Source organism: Macaca thibetana, chromosome 1 (assembly GCF_024542745.1).
Source record: "Macaca thibetana thibetana isolate TM-01 chromosome 1, ASM2454274v1, whole genome shotgun sequence".
Taxonomy (NCBI): domain Eukaryota; kingdom Metazoa; phylum Chordata; class Mammalia; order Primates; family Cercopithecidae; genus Macaca; species Macaca thibetana.
This window is the reverse complement of record NC_065578.1, coordinates 179,308,591-179,329,727: the sequence shown is the minus strand read 5'-3', so window position 1 is coordinate 179,329,727 and position 21,137 is coordinate 179,308,591. Positions and strand designations below refer to the sequence as shown.

The window sequence follows — 21,137 nt, the reverse complement described above, 5'->3', positions numbered from 1 at the left end:
CATCATGTGGGTGTGACAATTATTTCCAAAGCTGTCTGTTCTTAGTTTTCAGAACGTGCCACCCATTACATGCTATTTTCTTCTCATACAGCCAGCCTCATTTTAACTTTACTTTGTCATTATTTAACTCCTTAGCGAATTAACTTCTGTCAGGGAGATCACCTCTGGATCATTTCTTTCCTCTGTTTAGTTGGCGAGAACGTCTCAAAAGCACGTTATAGAAAGCCTCCTGGGAAGACACATCTTTATTTTGTAGTTACTAGCGGCAGGGATTTGCTCCAACCATAAAGGAAAAACCGTAAGACTCCCAAATTTGTAGCTGAGTGGGACATCGACATTTTACTGGAAGCCTCTGTATTATCTGTCAAGATGGTAACCAAACTTAGAATTCTCCCGGAAACGCTGGGCTCTTACTTCTGATGAGACAGCCCTGAGAAGGAGGCAGCCAACTTGCTCTGCCAGCGTGATCGTGTCTGTCTTGTTTGTTGTTATCGACCCCAACGCACGCCTAACTCTTCCGCCCTACCGAGTTCCCATGAATCCCACCGAGGCCCTTTCAGAGTCCTGCCAGGCAATGCCTGGACAGCATCTCCACCCACTGTGTCCAACCCTCCTCCCTCTTCTGAACTCCAACTCATCCTCCAAAACCCAACCGAAATGTCACTTTCCCAGCAGAGCGGCTCTAATAGTCCTCCTCCGCCCATTGTGTTAATCTCTGAAATAAAGCCGTCCTGTCTGGCAGTCACCTGCTTTATGTTGCTCCTCCACTGGATGTGGGCCCCACACAGCAGTAGGGACTTTACCTACTCCTCTGAGCGTCTCAGTGCCCAGCACAAAGCCTGCAGCAAGGCAGTGTTCACAGCCTAGTTTTTGAGATTAGGGGGAAGCTTGATTTAAAAATTCAAGCAGTCACTGAGATCAACGAGGATTCTCTCTTTGTTGCTGCTGTTATTTTTCCCCAGGAAAAAGCTCTTTGGCTTCGGACCAGTATCACAGTATCTCAGTATGTTTTGATGAATGGATAGACTGACCTGTAGCACAAAATGCAAGATGGACACCTCCACTCCCTCCCATTGGGGGCTCTCTTCCATCTTTCCGTACCTTGGAATCCTTTCAGCTAACATACCAATGCCCATCAGTTTAAAACAACCCTCACTGCGCAGGAAGGGCACAACCACCCTCCCCTCATTTGCCATGGGGATCACATAGCAGTTCCCCCTGACCCCCACATCCTTGGTCAAGGGCAGACCTGGGAATCTCTGCAGCGCTGGCCATTGAAGAGTGCCTGCGGAAGCAATGGACAATCATATCGTTGAGTTAAGTTTTTTTTTTTAATTTTTCACAAAGAGCTCCAGAAGACAAATAGTTTATCACTTCCCGCCCTGAAACAGCACGCAAGACAGATGATACAGTGTGCTGGCTGTCCGCTGTTTCTGGTTCTCCAGAGCTCCTGCAGCAGGCCTGAGTGAACCACAAGTGGGGCCCATGCAGTGCGTCCCCTGCAAAGCGCAGGTGTTCAGTCCACACACAGCAGCACCAGCACTGCTGACGTCACGGTTGTCTGTCCAGAAGATCCCACGTTAGATCCCAAGAGGAATCCAGACAGGCTTTAGCTTCCAGAGGCAGACAGCGGGTGCCAGGGCCAGATGCAAAGGCCTCTATACTGACGGCCTCACATGACACTGCAAAGGTCAACTGTCTTGGTTTAGGACTATAAGGGAGAGATAGGACAAATAACGAGGTCGAGGAACCTCTGGATTGCTAAAGAGATGACTTTAAAAAAAAAAGTCACATCTTCAGCTCACAACGTTCACCAGAAAAGAATACTGCTTGAGATTCTAGACCTGAGCAGGGAGAAACAAACCGGGCTAAAGGAGCCAGAACTTCACAGTAGAACAGTCCTAGTCTAAAATGCTAGAATGTAAGTCCAATGTCTTTTAAGAGTGAGAGTTCTTAAATCTGTCAGACCAGCTGACAGGGGAACAGGAAAAAAAAAAAACTTCTTTATTAAACAAAACACCACAAAAATCAACCCAAACTTCCTTCAACCCCAGCACCCCAGCTACCTCCCACCCCGTTAAAAAAATCATTAAAGTCATGCACACATGCACACACTCAAATATGAAAACAAAAACCAGATACCCAAGGAAATCTTAGGAATCACCTAAGGAATTTTCGCTCGCTCCCCAGATGCGCTTTCTGTTTTTCTGGGGGTGGGTGGGAAAGGAAGTCACACTGACTGCTAAGTCTAAGCGGCACAATTTAGAGCTGGGCGAGATCCCTTTCCTCAGCGGCCTGGCTTGCTGGTCAGCGTAGAACAGTACCCACAGTGAGTCGGGAAGGAAGGCTGAGGCTGGTGTCTGGTGGAAGGCAAGCTGCCTATTGTCCTAAAGTGGGGACCCGCTCCTCGCCTGGGGAGGTGAGGCTACCTGGCTGCCTTGACTACCTATTTGCTGATGGGACAGCTTGGTGTTCACTTTCTCTAGACTCTGAGCCATGCTGTTCAACCTTAATGTGGGAATCAGTATCACATGGGCAGTGAACTGAAGAATTACGTGTCTGGTTTAAAGTTTGTCTTACACTCGTACACTAAGCTTGTGTATGTAACACCACCCGCCTGTGGGCTCTGCTCTGAAGGGCCTTCCCCATGAGTTTAAGTGTGAAGCTCAGGATTTGGGGTGTGCACGGCCCCCCATATGGCTGCATGGTGCATGGACACTGACGAGGAATGGTGCTTGTATGGGATGGCTGGGAGGGTTTTTCTGGAGACAAAAATTTATAGATTGAGGGCGTGAGAACATAAACTTGAGGAAAACCACCAGGATCTATACTAGGATGACAGATTGTGGAGTGGGAAGAAATCGTGTAGTCCAACTCTGCATTTTACATAAAATCAATCTGTGAAGAAAGCAGAAAGGACTCTCAGGGGATATCTTTTGAGAAAGGGTGTCTGCCGGGATTCTGATTCCAAGAGCTTCCCTGGTTGCTGGCCTAAATCAGTTGACCAGCCCTTTGTTTCTGACCAGGTTTCTCACCTGAGATAGAGAATCATTTGTTTCCAAACAGTTCAAATCCCCCATCCACAGGCCTCCCTGAAAGAGCCTGGCTGGGAAATTCAGGAGAATCAGATTGCCGAACCAATGTGTCCACACCCACTTCTCCCCTGGGTGCCATGGAAGTCTGCAACATCTGTTTCTCTGCCTTATCCTAAAGACAATGTCTTCGCCACATTTTGCAAAATAAATAATTCAAAATATAAAGAAAAACCCTGGCAAGAATAGTTGCTGGCCTGAAAATGTGCTCTGTCTCCTAGCAGTGACTCATAGAACTCACACCTGCGGTGGGTTCTCAGGCTAAGGGGTGGTGCGGAGAGCGTGAAGCTCTGTAGCAGCGCGCAAACCCGGGACAGGGCAGGACGCACAGCCAGCCCTCACCCTTCATATATTACATTTATCTTTATAAATAGAGCATCCTGACCCAAGTGGCCATAATAAAAAAAGACAAATGTTGAGTTTTTCCCCTCCAATACCTACACAAACTGTCAAATGTCTACTAAATTATATCCACATGGCAAACTGGTCACCTCTATATGGGAGCTCCAGCTGTCATGATGGTCACAGGCCAAGTCTCAGCCAGACCCGAATACCCATCCCTATTAGATAACAAGGACTAAGTTTTTTTTTTTTTTAAAAATCGACTTTTCAATAAGGCTCGTGACAGAATCCTTTAAATAAAAAGCCAAATAAATATGATTTTAAGTGATTGATTCCTGTCCCCCAAACGTTGCATACACAAGTTTTCAATGTCATATAAAACGGAGAAACTAGACCAATGAAGGTTGTCCAATTGGTTTGGCGTTTTCAAGGTCCCATCTGTCACATAAAATGGACCAGCTAGACCAATAAGTGTGGGTCTAGTTGGCCTGGCTGCCTTGACTACCTATTTGCTGATGGGACAGCTTGGTGATCACTTTCTCTTAAATAAGACTCTGAGCCATGTTGTTCAACCTCAATGTGGGAATCAGTGTCACACGGGTAGTGGACTGAAGAATTAGGTGTCTGGATTACAGTTTATCTTAACAGTTTCCAGAAAGCCTGTCTTTTAGCCATCTTGGGAAATTTGTGTTGAATTTCCTTATTTCCCTCCACTGTCAAAAGTATGTTAATTTCGATTTATCACATGAGATCACTTTGGTTAGATGACTGTGACCACTAAAAACAAAACAGAAAACTGGAGCAAACGGATGAATAGCCCTTTAGAAAAACCAAAGGATGTTGAACCGATGTGGGTCACACTCCCAGGGAGGCTTCATAGCTCATCCCTCGAAGGCACGGTGTCCAGGGAGGTTGGCGGTGGCAGGGCCTCTGTGTTCTTGGCACTGCTGTAGATACGACTTTGCTTCCGGGACTTCCAGGCATGTGTCCTATCCCAGTCGGTGGCCACTGTCTCATTGTCCCAGATGGTGGAGGTCTCGGTGTCACTCAGGTACCCTGGCTGGCCTGTGTAGTGCGTAGGGTAGATGAGCAAGGGTTCTGCAGAGAAGGCTTTCAGGTCCCTGGATTCATAATACTCCTTGTACTCAGCTCTGAAAACAAGAAGGTGGCCGGACACATGAGGGGGTGGAAAGAAGACTTAGGGAACAGAGACAAAGAGTGAAGGAGCCCTGCTGGTTACCTCTTAAATTGTCATGAGTTCATTATTTAAATTGTGTCATTTGTGAAACACTTTAGCCTACAAACACAAAGATTTCTTTAAAAGATTTCCAAAGACAAGCTCCCAAGCAAAAAGGTCAGGATATTTCTGATGTATTTGGATAGACTAGTTTAAAAGATGAATTTCAGGTCTGACTCCAAAAATTAAAAAGCAAGCCCTGTTAGACCATAATGATAAATATTTATGATCACTTTACAAAAAATGTCCTGCTCTTGGATTAATAAATGAGACACCCGAGATCTGGACAGCAGCGATGGGGCATGTGGCACATGGAGGCTTAGAGGCATGTAGGCTTGGCTTTGTGCGCTAGCTCCCTGCTCACCACTCGGGCTCCAGCAGGTGTAAAGGAGACGGATAACTTGGCCTCCCTCCCAGGGCTCCAGCACAGAGTATATGAGATGACATCTGAATGTAGTAATTTCCCTTTTGTTGAGGGGATAATGGTTTGACCTCCATGTTTCTGCCAGGACACAGAGATAAAGTCAGTCTCTGACATGTTACATACACGAAGGCAAACAGCTCCATTTTTACTGAGGACAAGAGACAAAATGAACTGGTGGCAGCATAGGAAATCTCAACACTAAAATGAAGGCCATCTAGTGAAGAGATCACCCAGCAACTGAGAGAAGGGGCCAAGGTTAGAACCTATGCTGCTCTATGAATGAATTTAGGAATCATTCATTCATGATTTAGGAGCTGCTATTATGTGTAGCATTTGGACTAGGCTCTAAGGACACAGAGGCATAAGACTGTTCCTGCCCCAAAGGGTATTTAGAGTTTACTGGGGAGACTGACAGGTAAACCATTAATTGCCACACTTTTTGATAAGCGCTAGGTCAGGGTAAGCTCCTGGGCATCACACTGCCCTTCTTCCATGGATATCATGCTCAGGTATCAGGTCCACATTCTCTGAACCTCTTATACATCCCTGTGATTGCAGGAATCAAAATATATCATGATGATTTGTTCACGAGTCGGGGTTCCTGACCAGATTGTGACCTCTTCAAAAATGGGTATCTCTGCCTAGCCAAAAGTACACACAATGACCTGAACCAAAGGAACTGGAAATTTTGAGGTGCTTAGGAAGATGACCTTCACCTTGAGGTGTATGAGGTTATGGAAATAAGAAGAGCAAAGACAAGGAGGGGACCAAGCACATTACATTCAGTGCAACTACAAACTGGGTATTACAAGAATCCCTGGGCAGGACACTCACCATCTCTGCCTCACCTTCCCATCTGTACAAAGGGATAATCATCTGAGTTAGGCTCTCTTAATCATAATTATGAAAAGATCATTTAGGAAAGCAGTACAACTTTAGAAAATATCAAGTACTGCCAGAAATGGAGAGCATAATTCATGAAGAGGCTGTACTTAAGGGAAGGCAGTCAGTTCAGGGAGACTCACACAGGATGCTTGTTGTACATGATTGGCAGAAACTCATCCACTGGCAGCATCTTCCCAAAAGGATCGGCTCCAACCAGCTTCTGTGCTCCTTCCAGAGAGATGACGTAGCCCAGGGTCCAGTAGGAATAGTCGGCTTCGACCAGGTTTGCCACATTGGGCACGGCTTTCTCTGGTTCCTTTACTTGCATCCTCTTCCTGCCAATATAACTATAAGGAAACAGCAGAGGAGAAAAATTCCACCTTGACTATTATGCCATGATAAGGATGGAGAACAGCTTTGGCTTACATAGATACCTTTGAAATCCTGGACTGACTCTTGTCTGTCATTAAATGATGTATCACATCCTAAAGTGGATCCAATCACCAGTCATGACTGCCATCTGCCATCACTGGGGCCATTTTGCTGGCTGCATTTATCAACACCCCCACTATTCCTGCCTAGTGGACTGTTTTCAAGCCAGAAAGTAAGATGTAGTAAGATTAAAAGATCTTTCAGATAATTTCTCAAAGATGGGATGGGGCTTCCAGCTGTGTTTACAGAGGTTGGAAAGGCACAATAAAAGGCCAGATGGGAGAATCCTGAGGCTGCTGTCTTCAGGTCCCCAGAGTGTCAGCCTTGGATGCTTTCTGCACAGCGCTCCAAGTGCTGGTGGGAAACACAGGACCAAATAAGCTGGGGGAAAGAATCAGTCTGCAGTGAAGGTTCTGGGAACCCAAGAGCGGCCCTAAGGGGTTCCTTTTGGGCAGTATGAATGACAGCTCCTGACAGACATTCTCCTGCGTCACACTCGCCCAGCTGTGGCCAGGCTTCCTCCCAGACATGCTGCTCAGAGAAAGACCCCTCAGGTACTTTCTGTCCTCCATGAACAACTTCTACAACGCGGGATGCACCTTTGGCCACTCCCATCTTCCCTAGTCTACCCATGGATCTGTGCTTCATTACTTTTGTCTGGAGCCTATTGGTTTGGGCTTGACCGGAGCAAGCTGAGGAGTTGCCTCCTTCTTGCCTGCCAGGTAAAGCAATACTTCCTCTATTTTGCCCTAAAACAATCTCTTTCAACATTCAAGGAATTTCCCCTAGTGAAAGCATCCCAGGATTTGTAGAACAAGTCTATGTTCAACCTTCAGTTCTTCTGAGGACAACAAACATATATCCCCAGCCACCGTCTCTTCAGATTATGGAGTCTGAGCTTCTCTCGTATCTCATCCACTGAAAGGGAAACTCTTATCGAGCACTTGAGAGGTGCTAGAGTGACAGAGGTACTGAGTCAGTGCTCTAACTTTACTTAATTTAATTTAAAATGTTGAAGCTGTGTGAAATATATTTATTTTTTCCATGAAACAAGTTCATTGTTTTGGTAGGACTACAGTTTAACAGCTGAAAATTTAGCTTCTGGATTGAGATGTGTTCTAAGTGTAAAATACATACCAGATTTTGAAGAGTTGGTACAAAAAAAGAGAAGATAAACTATGTCATTAATGGTTTTAAAATATTAATTACATACCAAAATGATGATACTGTTTGGATATATTTGGTTAAATAAAATATATTAAAACTAATTTAACCTAATTTATTTTTACCTTTTTAATGTGATTACTAGAAAACTGAAAATGACATATGTGCCTTGCATTATATTTCTATTGAACAACACTCCCTCGATGATTCCAATGACTTGTTCTATTCTTCCCTTTTATTACTCTCTTTTCCTGGAAAAATGTAATGTGGCAATCACGAACAGCTTATTACCTTTCATGTTTCAGGTTGAAGTAACATTTGTTTCTTTTTTGTTTTAGAAAATGACAGGTACAATTTAAAACTGTTATAGTTCTTTAAGACTATATAATAGATTTTAAGGGGATATTTTGACAATATGTGAAATTTAGAAAACGTTTTTCTTTTCCTGTATCCTTATCAAGACAACTGTTCTTCCTTCTTGGATCTGTTGGTAATTCGTCCTGAGAAATGCACCCACTGAACTACATGTGAACAGGAACGTATGCCAGCTCTAAACCTTATATTCCCTGGGTTGTCTTCTGTGATTATGAGGCTTAAGTGAAAGTTGCCTTTATACAAGTCACATAGGCATCAAGCAGCTTCCAGGCCTGTGAGGCCTTAACCATAGGCTGCAGAGCCATCCATTGAGAAAGGCTGAAGTGTAGCAACTTCCAGAGGATATAGGAAGAAACAGTGATCTCAAGGGACTGTGCAGAATGCCAGATCTAACCACATGACCACATGATTGAAATCTGACAGGGCGCAGGTGTCTTCTTATTACACAGTAATGCATTAGTTGAGCCATTGCTAGGTTTCTTCTGAGCTCAGAGTGGCCCATTTTCTGAGGGAACAAGTATTCCACCTGGGCTCATGGTTAATACCCCCTGCGGGTGGGAGGAGCAGGGACAGCTCCTCTGCTGCAGCTGCTCCAAAGAAGCAGGCTCAGGCCGGGCGCGGTGGCTCAAGCCTGTAATCCCAGTACTTTGGGAGGCCGAGACGGGCGGATCACGAGGTCAGGAGATCGAGACCATCTTGGCTAACACGGTGAAACCCCCGTCTCTACTAAAAATACAAAAAAACTAGCTGGGCGAGGTGGCGGGTGCCTGTAGTCCCAGCTACTCGGGAGGCTGAGGCAGGAGAATGGTGTAAACCCGGGAGGCAGAGCTTGCAGTGAGCTGAGATCCGGCCACTGCACTCCAGCCTGGGTGACAGAGCGAGACTCCGTCTCAAAAAAACAACAACAAAAAAGAAGCAGGCTCAGAGTTGATGAATTGCCTTTGACACACAGCTGGGAGCAAACACAATGCTTGGGAACTTTCTGCTTCATTGGAGAGAAACTGAAAGTGTCATTTGTTTTAAAAAGAAAGTGAGAGAGAGAAAGAAGGACAAGGCAGAGGAGGAAGAAAAAAAAGAAAGGAAATGAGGGAGGGAGAGAGGGAGAGGAAAAATGAAAGGAAAGGGAAGAAAAAAGTAGAAGCCGCTCAATTCCCAGAGACAGCAGACAAAGAACATTAACTAAATGTCAGCTCAGAGCCAGCACTCACTTGGTGAGCCTGGTTTTCCTGCGTCAGCCTCAGACCCTTCCCCAAATCTAGTTGTCCATGTTCCCCATGTTTGTGCAACCCCATTTTTCAACAGAGGAGCTCCCTGGCTGACCCTCTAACCTCCCACCTTCTCGGAACTTGCAGAGGCAACCTGCTGTCCTGGGAGCTGAGGCTTAAATATGACACAGGACTTTTGTACTTGAATAAATGGCCTCTCCTCCCGCTTCACACCCACTCCATGTGCCACGTTGCTTGAGGGTAGATTTCTGCTGTGCTCCTAAGTAAGTGCTCAGTGCCACACCTTGGTTCTGTCTGAAGGCCCCTGATCTGCAGACAGACTCCAGGTCTCACACAGTCTTCCACAGTTTCCCACCCTGAAGAGTAGAAGGATGCAAAATCCAGTGGCTAACCTCTACCCACTTCTATTTCTGAGAACAGTTATGGAAAGAAAACTAGGTAAGTAGAAGCTTAAGCTGTATCTCTACTGGCTGTGGAGGTGGGGCTCTCTGTCCATTGGAAAGGATTGAGTGCCTCTCAGAGCCCTCTCATAAGATCATCTTGTCACTCACATTAGTTCCCAGTCCAGCTGAGCCTGGTCAATGTCATCCATCAGCTTCATCAGCTTCTTCTTAAACTGATGCTCAAAACGCACATCGTCTTCAATTACAAGAGTCTTCTCTAGCTCTCGATCAATTACCTGCAAAAGTCATCAGTAGGAAGATACCCTATGAAAAGCTTGATACTCAATTTTTATTAGATAAATAAGTATTAAAAAGTCATGAGTCTAGTAGCATAGATTCATAACTGGAATCTAAGCAAACGGCCATCAACAGTAGAATAGATAAATAAACTGTGGCATATTCACAGCAGTGAGGATGTATGATCCACAATTAAATGCAATGTTATGGGTGAATCTCCTAAATGCCATGTTGGGAGAGTCCACATACTGCATGGCTCCATTCATATATAGGAAAGTACAAACAAAGGTAAAGCTACTCAATGCCTTTAGAAATTAGGATGGTTACTACCCTTGGGGACTGGTGACTAGAAGGAAGTACGGGGTCAGAGGATGCTTGTGGGATGCTGGTGACCTGCTTCTGGATCTGTGTACTGATTAAAATGGTGTGTTGTTCTGTTTGCGAAATTTCCCTGAGCTGTATCTTTTGATCTATAGACTTTTATACCTATTTAATCACATTTCACTTAAAGTTTAAAGAAAACAAAGGCAGGCATAGACTGGATCATTAAAAGAGAAAGTGTTCAAGGGGCCTTTCTTCAGGGACTTTCTGTTTGGTTGTGGAAACTGTTTATCAGGAACCCCACACACCAATACCCCCTCCAGATATGTCTTGATCTGTAAGACAGGGGTTCCAGTTCTGGCTCTGCCACCTCTTTTTTCTTTTCTTTTCTTTTTCTTTTTTTTAATTATACTTTATGTTCTAGGGTACATGTGCACAACGTGCAAGTTTGTTACATATGTATATATGTGCCATGTTGGTGTGCTGCACCCATTAACTCGTCATTTACATTAGGTGTAACTCCTAATGCTATCCCTCCCCGCTCCTCCCACCCCACAACAGGCCCTAGTGTGTGATGTTCCCCTTCATGTGTCCAAGTGTTCTCATTGTTCAATTCCCACCTATGAGTGAGAACATGCGGTGTTTGGTTTTCTGTTCTTGCAATAGTTTGCTGAGAATGATGGTTTCCAGCTGCATCTATGTCCCTACAAAGGACACAAACTCATCCTTTTTTATGGCTGCATAATATTCCATGGTGTATATGTGCCACATTTTCTTAATCCAGTCTGTCATTGATGGACATTTGGGTTGGTTCCAAGTCTTTGCTATTGTGAACAGTGCTGCAATAACCATACGTGTGCATGTGTCTTTATAGCAGCATGATTTATAATCCTTTGGGTATATACCCAGTAATGGGATGGCTGGGTCAAATGGTATTTCTAGTTCTAGATCTTTGAGGAATCGCCACACTGTCTTCCACAATGGTTGAACTAGTTTACAGTCCCACCAACAGTGTAAAAGCGTTCCTATTTCTCCACATCCTCTCCAGCCCCTGTTGTTTCCTGACTTTTTAATGATTGCCATTCTAACTGGTGTGAGATGGTATCTCACTGTGGTTTTGATTTGCATTTCTCTGATGGCCAGTGATGATGCTCGCTCTGCCACTTCTTACCTGGACAAGCGACTTAATAATTTCTTCTTCGGTAAAAGTGGTCTGTCCTTCCCAACCCACCTCACATGACTTCTGTGTGATTTCTTGTATAAAATCACTTAATAAGTGACATCATAATAGGTAGAATAGAAGGCATTCCTGCTCATGATGAGAATGAATTAATAAGAGTGTAGCATATAGGATATGGGTATCTCCCCGTCCCCATCCCAAGTGGCACCAAAGCGACTCCTCCTTGCCCATTTGTTGCTGGTCTTGGGTCAGAGGGAGACACAAGGCAGGAGCAGCTCTCACACACACTTCCAGAACAGTTGCAGGCTCATTTTATATCTGGTCCTAATTCACCTGCGATAGCCTGCTTTCCTTTCTCCTCGTCATAAAACTGCAATCTGAATAAAGCATTATTTACCTCTTTCCAGACTGAGTAGTGGCTGAGAAAGCAGCCGATTTCACCCCTCGTTAGAGGCCTGGAGGAATAGGGATCTCGATAGCCAGGCAGCATTTCAATATTCAGTGCCTTCAGCTGGCTTGTGTTGAGTGCCCTGCATCACAGAAAACACGTCTGGAAATTAACAAGTCAAAGGTCTCCACCACAAAGGCCAGAGAAAGAGAGAGTTAGTTCTGCAAACACCCCTCCCCCACACAGACAAAGACCCAGAGGCTTCCCTTTATTCCTTACAAGTTCCTCCGGGCTAATGTGTCACACTAGTATTATGAGGTCTGGGAAGACAAGAGGGTATCATATTTTTGTGTATCCCTCATAGTGCCCAACATAGTTCTAAGCATCATCAGTTTTTTGACAATGTTTAATAAGCACACTCCTATGGAAATTAGCTAAAGTATTGCAATAATCCAAGGAGTGTTTGATCCAGACGCGCAGCTGAATCTCTGTTAACACAGTGAGCTTTGTGAAGTTCACAGCTGCCCTAATCTTAACCTGTTCCCCCCAGCCCTACAAAAGCCTTGAAAACCAGTAGCCTCACAACTATGACAGCTGCAAACCCCACCAACCCAGCACCACTGGCAGGGACAAAATGGACTGAGACTCCCCTAAAGACCTGCCCCCAGAAAATAATCTTTATTCAACCTGTCTAGTAGCTCCTTGAAAAGCTACATTCTCAGAGCTTGTCTTGATTTGACCTGACTCAGAGTTCATTTTCCGTGAACAGTACTATCTACAGGGCATTTGTCAAAACCCATGAGCAACAACTGTTTAACATTACATTTGTTTAAGCAGGATTATCAGTTGATGCTAACAAGAAGCCAACCAAAAGACTTAAGAGGAAAAACCGAGGAATAAGAGGTCCATAGGGAGTTTGATTTGCTCCAAAATATCCATGAGAATCTAGAAGACCCCAGGCATATTCAGGGCTGTCCACATGCCCAGGAAAAACTTGAAAAGTCCCTAGTCTCTCACCTCTGGCTGAACTTAAGGATCTGGAAAAAAATGTAGTGATGGCAAATGAATAAAACACTGCAATGAAGGAAGAATTTGGCATAGTGAGTTTTAAAAATTAATACAACCATGTGGTGTCTACAAGAGGCAGCCTTTAGATTAAAAGACAAAAATAGGCTGAAAGTGAAAGAATAGAAAAAGATATACCATGTAATCAGCAATGACAAGAGAGCTGGCAGAGCTATGCTAATATTGGACAAAATAAATCTCAGACAAAATTCATGCTAGAACCAAGGAAGGACATCTTTTAATGACAGAAAGGTCAATCCTGGCCGGGCACGGTGGCTCATGCCTGTAATCCCACCACTTTTGGAGGCTGAGGAGGGCGGATCACAAGGTCAGGAGATCGAGACCATCCTGGCTAACACGGTGAAACCCTGTCTCTACTAAAAATACAAAAAATTAGCCAGGTGTGGTGGTAGGCACCTGTAGTCCCAGCTACTTGGGAGGCTGAGGCAGGAGAATGGTGTGAATCTGGGAGATGGACTTTGCAATGAACCAAGATCACTCCATTGCACTCCAGCCTGGGTGACAGGGCGAGACTCCAGACTCCATATCAAAAAAAAAAAAAAAAAAAAAAAAAAAGGTCAATCCATCAGGAAGACATAACAATTATAAATACATATGCACCTAACAGAACCTCAGAACCATGAAACTGGAAGAAGAGAAAGGAGAAATAGACGACTTAACAATAATAGGGGAAGACATCAATCTCCCACTTGCAATAACAGAATTAGGCAGGAGGAAGACAAGGAAACAGAAAACTTGAATAATATCTTAAAACAATCAGACCTAGTAGACATCTATAGAACACTACACCCAACAATAGCCAAATACACACTTTCAAGTGTGCATGGGACATTCTCTAAGAAATACCATTTTTTAGACCATAAAGACCATACAGGTCATAAATTAAGTGTCAGTATACTTAAAAGGATTGAAATCACACAACGTATGTTCTCCAACCTCAATGGTATGAAATTAAAAATGAGTAACAAAAGGAAACTTGGGAAATTCAGAAATGTGAAATTAAATGATACACTCCAAACCAATGGGTCAAAGAAGAAATCACAAGGGAAATTAGAAAATGTTTTGAGATGAATGAAAACACAGCATACCAAAACTTACGGGATACACCTAACATAGTACTCGGAGATATAGTTACAACTGCCAATGTCTACAGTAAAATAGAATATCTCAAATAAATAATCCTCCCATCCACCTTAAGAAACTAGATAAAGAGAAAAACCCAAAGCAAGCAGGAGGAAGAAAATAATGAAGGCTACAGTAGAAATAAATGAACTAGAGAATAGAAAAACAATAGAGAAAATCAACAAAACCAAAAGTCAGTCCTCTGAAAAGATCAACAAAAGTTGATCTTGAGGTCAGGAGATCAGGAGATCGAGACCATCCTGGCTAACCCCGTCTCTACTAAAAACATAAAAAATTAGCCAGGCGTGGTGGCAGGCGCCTGTAGTCCCAGCTACTCAGGAGGCTGAGGCAGGAGAATGGCATGAACCCAGGAGGTGGAGGTTGCAGTAAGCTGAGATGGTGCCACTGCACTCCAGCCTGGGTGACAGAGCAAGACTCTGTCTCAAAAAAAAAAAAAAAAAAAAAAAAAAAAAGAGTAAACTTATACTATTAAAGTCAAGAATGAAAGAGGGGTTACCCCTACCGACCTTATGAAAGTAAAAAAGATTATATGATAATACTATGAACAATTGTATGGCAAAAAATTAGATAACCTAGATGAAATGGACAAATTAATAGAAAGGTACAAACTACCAAAGTTGACTCAAGAAGAAACAGAAAGTATAAATATACCTATAACAAGTAAAGAAGTTTAATTAGTAATAAAAAAAAATTTCCACAAAGAAAAGCCTAGAACCAGATGGCTTCACTAGGGGTTTCTGCCAAATGTTTAAAAATTGTTGACACGAATCCTTCACAAACTTCCAAAAAAAAAAAAGAGGAGGAGGGAACACATCCTAGCTGATTTTATGAAGCCAATATTATTTTGATACAAAACCAAAAACATCATAAGAAAACTGCAGACCAATTTCAGTTATTAAGATAGATGTGGAAATCTTCAAGCAAATACTAGCAACAGAATCCAGCAATTTACAAAAGCAATTACACAGCATGACCAAATGGGTCCCAGGATCATCCCAAGGTTGCAAGTTTAGTTTAACATGTGAAAACCAATCAAAGTAACATACCATATTAACAGGCAAAAGTCACATGTTCATCTTAATAGACACAGACAAACCATTTGACAAAATCCAACACCCTTCTATAATAAAAATACTAAACAAAATAGGACTAAAAGGGACCTTCCTCAACCCAGTAAAGGCCATCTGTGAAAAATCCACAGTTAACATCATACTTAGCAGTGACAGACTGAATGCCTTCCCTCTAAGATCAGGAACAAATCAAGAAACTCTCGTCTCACCAGTTCTTTCAACCTTGTACTTGATGATCTAGCAAAAACAGTTAGACATGAAGAAGAAATAAATGGTATCTAGGTTTGAAAGGAACATATAACACTATCTCTACTTGCATTTTACATGGTCTTATATGTAGAAGATCCTAAGGAATATACACACACAAAGGAAAAAATACTATTAGAACAGATAAAAGAGTTCAGTAAGGTTGCAGGATACAGGATCAATATACAAAGATCAATTGTATTCCTATTCATTTAGTAATGAACAATCTGAAAACAGAACTAAGGAAACAGTTCCATGTACCATAGCACCAAAAGAGTAAAATACTTGGGAGTATATTTAACAAAATAAATGCAAGATTTGTATACTGAAAATGACAAAACATCATTCAAAGAACTAAAGAAGATCTAAATAGTAAAAAGACACTCCATGATCATGAATCAGAAGACTTCATATTGTTAACATGGAAATATTCTCCCAGTTGATGTACAGACTCAATGCAATTCCTATCAAAACCCCAGCTGCTGTTTTCTCTTTTTGTGGAACTTGACAAGCTAATTCTAAAATTCACATGGAAATGTAAGGGACCCAGAATAGCTAAGACAAACTTGAAAAAGAATAACAAAATTGAAAGACTCGTACTTCTTACATATAAAGCTACAGTCATCAAGACAGTAGAGTACTGGCATAAGGATAGACATATAGATCAATCAAATAAAATTGAGAGTTCAGAAATAAACCCTTACATTTACGGGCAACTGATTTTTTACAATGGTGCCAAGATAATTCTACGAGGGAAAGGAAGTCTTTTTAACAAATGGTGAAGGGACAAATGGATAACCATGTGCAAAAGAATGAATGTGGATCCCTGCCTCATGCCAGATACAGAAATTTACTCAACACAGATCAAAGACCTAAATGTAATAGATAAAACCGTAGAACTCTCAGAAGAAAACTTCATGAAGTAAATCTTCATAGCTTTGAAATTGACAATGGATTCTTAGGTATAACACCAAAATTACTAGCAACAAGAACAAAAAATAAACTGGATTTCATCAAAATGAAAAACTCTTTTGCTTCAATGTACATCATCATGAAAGTGTGACAATCTATAATGCATAAAGTTAAAGAAAATATTTGACAATTACATATCTGATAAAGGACTTGCATCCAGGTTATATAAAGAACTCTCACTACTCAACCAGTTTCCCTGGTCCACGTGGTCTATGAATGGGATTGGGGCTCTTGGAGGTATTTGAAGCAGTGGTTCCTAAACTCTACTGCACCCAAAAATAGGGCTGACGGATTTAGGAAGTGAAAAACACAAGACATTCAGTCAAATTTAAGTCTTAGATAAATAATGAATAATTTTTTAGTATAACCAAGCCCCATGTGATGTCTGGGACAAATTTAACTGGCTATCCAGTATTTTATGTGGCAATCCTACCCAAGAATCACCTTGAGGCTTCTTAAATGCAGATCCTGGATCTAGCCTCAGAGAGCATAATTCAGCAGGTCTGAGATGGGACTGGGGAGCTGCCCCCTTAACCATCCCTGGGGACTCTGATGTGAGTGTCCAGGTCACACTTTGAGAAACACTGATGAGATTCTCTAAGGGAGTCATAAGAACTTCAACAGCTGCTAGCCATACTCCTCAGCTGGGGTTATGCAAATAGAAAACAAAGCTACTGATATTCTAAACCAACATATAACACGGAAAGGCACATTTTATAAAAATCTATGCTTAGAAATAGTTTCGGGTGTCAAATAAAAGGGCAAAGCCAAACAAGATAAAACACAAAGAAGGGATCTAACTAGGTTCCCTGTGTTCCTTTCCTGCCATATTTCCAGGAAAAGTGGCCACTATGATCGGTCCAGGCAGATTGTAGCAGGCATCTCATGCAACAGGAAATGTAGACCTTTATGCATTTTTCCATCCATTTTCTTCCAGTTGCCCAAGTTTTAGCACTTTATGCTCTAATTCAGCTCTGAACACAATTCTGAACACATTCCTTCTGTTACACTACAGAAAGCTGAAAACCACCACAACTGTTGCAAGAACCCCCAGAGACGGGACAATCACATCCAATGTGAGCCTTCAGTGTAATGAAGACCAAAGACCACTGGCTGGTGAGGGAATTTCAGGCCTGCTCTACAGGATGAAATTAACTTAAATGCTACTGTAGGTGGCCGTTTTAAAAACGTGACTATCCTCTAATGACCGAAGAGAATTATAGCCCCACCCGGGACTAACTCTCTGTCAGAGAAGGCACATCCCCACTCCAATCACATCTGCAATGGGAGAAGAAACCCAACTCACTTTCCATCCACAGCCTCGACAATCTTGACCTCAATCTCCTGCTCATACAGTGTGCGCAGCATCCGGTCCCGCCTGTCCTTTCTGCGTTTGAGGTTTATCATGAAAATCTAATACAAGAAGAAAAAGGGAAAAGACACATAAATTACTCAAGTCTTCTTTTAGGCTATTTGAAAAGTTTAGTAAATGTTTTAGATAGAAGAAGGAGTGGAAAGGATAGGAAGAACTGTGGTGAAAATTCATTTCTATCTCATATCAGTGTTTAAGGTAAATGATATTAATTCAAATTGAATTATTTTCAAAACTCAACTCTTTGTAGTGACTTAACTCTCTTTGTTTCTCTGATGTTCATTGATAAATATGTTCTCCCTTCTCTTGAAATAGGAAACTTTAAAAAAACTCTTTAAGAAGTCAAAGGACAACATGATCCTATGTTTAGAAAAACCTAAAGACTCCACCAAAAAACCATTAGGATTGATAAACAACTTCAGTAAAGTTGCAAGATACAAAGTCAACACAGAAAAATCATTAGCATTTATATATGCTAACAACAAACAATCTGAAAAAGAAATAGAAAAAGCAATCCCATTTACAATAGCTGCAAAAAATTTAATAATACTTAGGAATAAATTTAACCAAAGAAGGTAAAGATCTTTATAATGAAAACTATAAAACACTGATGAAAGAAATGGAAGGACACTAAAAATAGAAAGATATCCCATGTTCATGGATTGGAATAATTAACATTGCTAAAATGTCCATACTATCAAAAGTGATAAACAGATTCAATGCAATCCCTACCAAAATATAAATGACATTTTTCATAGAAACAGAAAAAAAAAGTCTTACAATTTTCATGGAACCACAAAAGACCCTGAATAGCCAAAACTGTCATGAGCAAAAAGAACAAGGCTCAAGGGAGCACACTACCTGCCTTCAAAATATGCTACAAAGTTATAGTAACCAAAACAGCATGGTACTGGCATAAGAACAGACAACACATAGACCAATGGAACCGAATAGAGAACCAGAAATAAGTGCACACATCCACAGTCAACTCATTTTCAACAAGGACAACAAGAGTTACAGATAATGAGGATGTCCTCACTATTCCCAGATTTAATGAACCATAGAAGTATCTAAAACTTTGTGAATGCCATTACAGGGAAATCAATGTTTTAATAAGGTCCTTTTGCTATAAGCAGTAAGAAACTCATTTTAAATGTTAAACTAGTGACTTTAACGGTCAGTGAGAAATGATGATGACACGTAGCATGGTAAAGCAGAAACCTATAGAAACAAGTCAGGTGGTGACTTCATCCTGACTAACCATTTGGATGACTTTGAAGAAGACATTAATGTTTCTGGGTCCAGTTCTATAAAAATAGGGGGGTGAACAAACTCATCTTTCAAATTCAGTACAGATTAAAATGTCTAAGATAGGTGATTTATAATAAAGTGGCTTTCTGCTATAGCCAGAATAAAGGAGAAACAGTGCCTTAGAACCAGTCTGGAGTTCAGATTGTACTGTGTCAAGGTTTGGTTCACATGGTCATTCTGAATGCAGTCACAAATATATGTTACACTGGAATTAAAAGCTACACTAACTAAAATTTCAACCCTTCCTTGCAAAATATTCTCATTTCTATCCGTTTATAGATCCCTGGGCATAGAAACTGATGTAGGAGCAAGACGTTCCCTTTGAAGAAACTGTCCACCTAATCTGGGGCCAAGTAGATTAAGTGCATCCTAATTTTACTACCTTCCTTGTTTACCTAACTGGGTAATTATTTTGTAAAAAACATAATTTTCTGTGGTGACTGTATTTGTCTTATTACTTGGGACTTTGTAACTTAATGGGTTGTGTTCTTTTAGTCAGAATCATACTGTGATGGGTCATGCCTCATTCCCTAATTTTCCAGATATAGAAAGGAAAGGGCATTTTCTCAGGTATAAACATGAAGCCACCCGAGGTCACTCTAGGAGAACAAAAACAAAACAGAACAAAAAATCAACAGAAATAAATCCAAAAAGGTCCCCCAAACCAGAGACCTCCAGTCTGGGAAGACTTTTAGTAAATAACAATCCAGTTCCAGTCCCTGCCAGGACAAGTGCAATAAAACTGTAGCCACAAAGTAAAAACACAGACGGCTCGCTCATACTTAGTGAACAGTAAACAGAGAAAAGAGTCTCACAGCCAAATGCAGCCCAGACACCACCAATGAGGTCACAGAGTCCGAGGAGGATTGAAAAGTCCCTGAAAAGCCCTTTTTCTACCATGCTATCTCTGTTCCATACATAGAGGTGACTAACCCCAGACTCAGGGAAGTAGAGTCTCCAAGCCTGTGCCACTTCACGGACTTGGCCTTCTCCTGAAGGGCTCTAGGAGTGACCCAGTCTTTACACCGTGTCCTGCCCAAAGAAGACCAGAACTTGAAGATCCTGGTTTTGTCTTATTTTATTTGCTTTGGTTTTGTCCTCATAGGAATGTTTTTAGGAGGAAAAATGAATCTATGTAAGGACATGGGTCCTTTCACCTAGGGAACCAAGAGAGAGGTATGGGGAAGGAAAACTACAGTAATATGTGGAAGCTGGTCCACTGTGGGTGTGGGACAACCTTCTCTGTAGCTCTGATCATTTTTGAAAACTATTTGCAAATGAGTCTTATTCCTCTCTACTACATGTGGCTCGTCTCTTCTCATTCTGCCCTCTGTGGAAACAGCATAGTAGCTGTTAACTCTTCCCCATTTAATATTCATGAAATACCCTTTCCCCATTCCTGAAGTATAGCTCCAAATCAGTTTTATGGAAGAAATCTCAACTCCCAGTTCTAGCGTCAAATCCCTTTGAGAAGACTGTACACTGGGGACTTGTATGTATATGTTACCATGTGATAAACAAGGCATTTTCCTTCGATTAAGCAGTGGCAATGAGCACCAAGCTCAAAGCCTGATCTGTTACATATCCAGAGTCCATGGAAGAGTTCTCAGTTTGTGGACTCCTGATGCACTGCCCTAGCTTCTAGACCACAAAGCTCCTTCTGAATACTGTTCAGCAGCTACCGGAGAGACCCATGAGAGAGACGGTGACGTGGAGTCACAATCCCTGCCAAGTATCTGTTATGCATATCACCATGAGGGGTACCTCTTAATATTTCTGCTTCATTCTTTATACAACTAAAACTTAATAACAAATACTACCCTTAGAATATTATTAGGAAGTTCTTGCCTGCTGAAAGGCAGAATTTTAGAACAAATATGTTTTTTTTTTCTTTCTTTGTCCTCTCAACCTGCTCTCCAACCTTTTTCCATGGAAGAATAGTAGAAAGAAAAGAAAGCACAGAAAGTCCCAGAATAGTTTCCACTTGCTCAGATGTGGCAGAATAAAGCTAAAGTCCTCCATATCTAAAACATGTATCCTCTCTAACTTACTCTTGAACTTTGATAAAAAGGTTGATTAAAAATATCACAATATTTGCTCCTAGAAAATATCAAATTCACTTTCATTACTAAATGGTAACTTCCTTCAAGTAAATGATTAACTACCTTTTATCATGATCCTCCCTTTTTTA

General features: G+C 41.8%; 2 protein-coding genes across 3 annotated transcripts in view; both read right to left on the bottom strand.

Moving 5' to 3' along the window:
- The window catches only part of ARPC5 (actin related protein 2/3 complex subunit 5), a 1,051,210-nt gene that overhangs the window by 306,775 nt on the left and 723,298 nt on the right, over positions 1-21,137 (bottom strand). The window lies entirely within an intron of this gene.
- The window catches only part of COLGALT2 (collagen beta(1-O)galactosyltransferase 2), a 104,072-nt gene continuing 84,247 nt past the window's right edge, over positions 1,313-21,137 (bottom strand). The window contains exons 8-13 of one of the 2 annotated variants that reach the window (XR_007720629.1): positions 17,570-17,676; positions 11,756-11,888; positions 9,729-9,856; positions 6,121-6,327; positions 3,940-4,585; positions 1,313-2,446 (exon numbers count right to left, since the gene is read on the bottom strand). Coding sequence is in view for 1 of the 2 variants with exons in the window: in XM_050765899.1 (XP_050621856.1) it covers positions 4,309-4,585; positions 6,121-6,327; positions 9,729-9,856; positions 11,756-11,888; positions 17,570-17,676 (852 nt within the window). In the remaining variant the exon portion in view is untranslated. Of the gene's footprint in view, positions 4,586-6,120; positions 6,328-9,728; positions 9,857-11,755; positions 11,889-17,569; positions 17,677-21,137 lie in introns of both variants that reach the window. The other variant, XM_050765899.1, reaches the window with a different exon arrangement.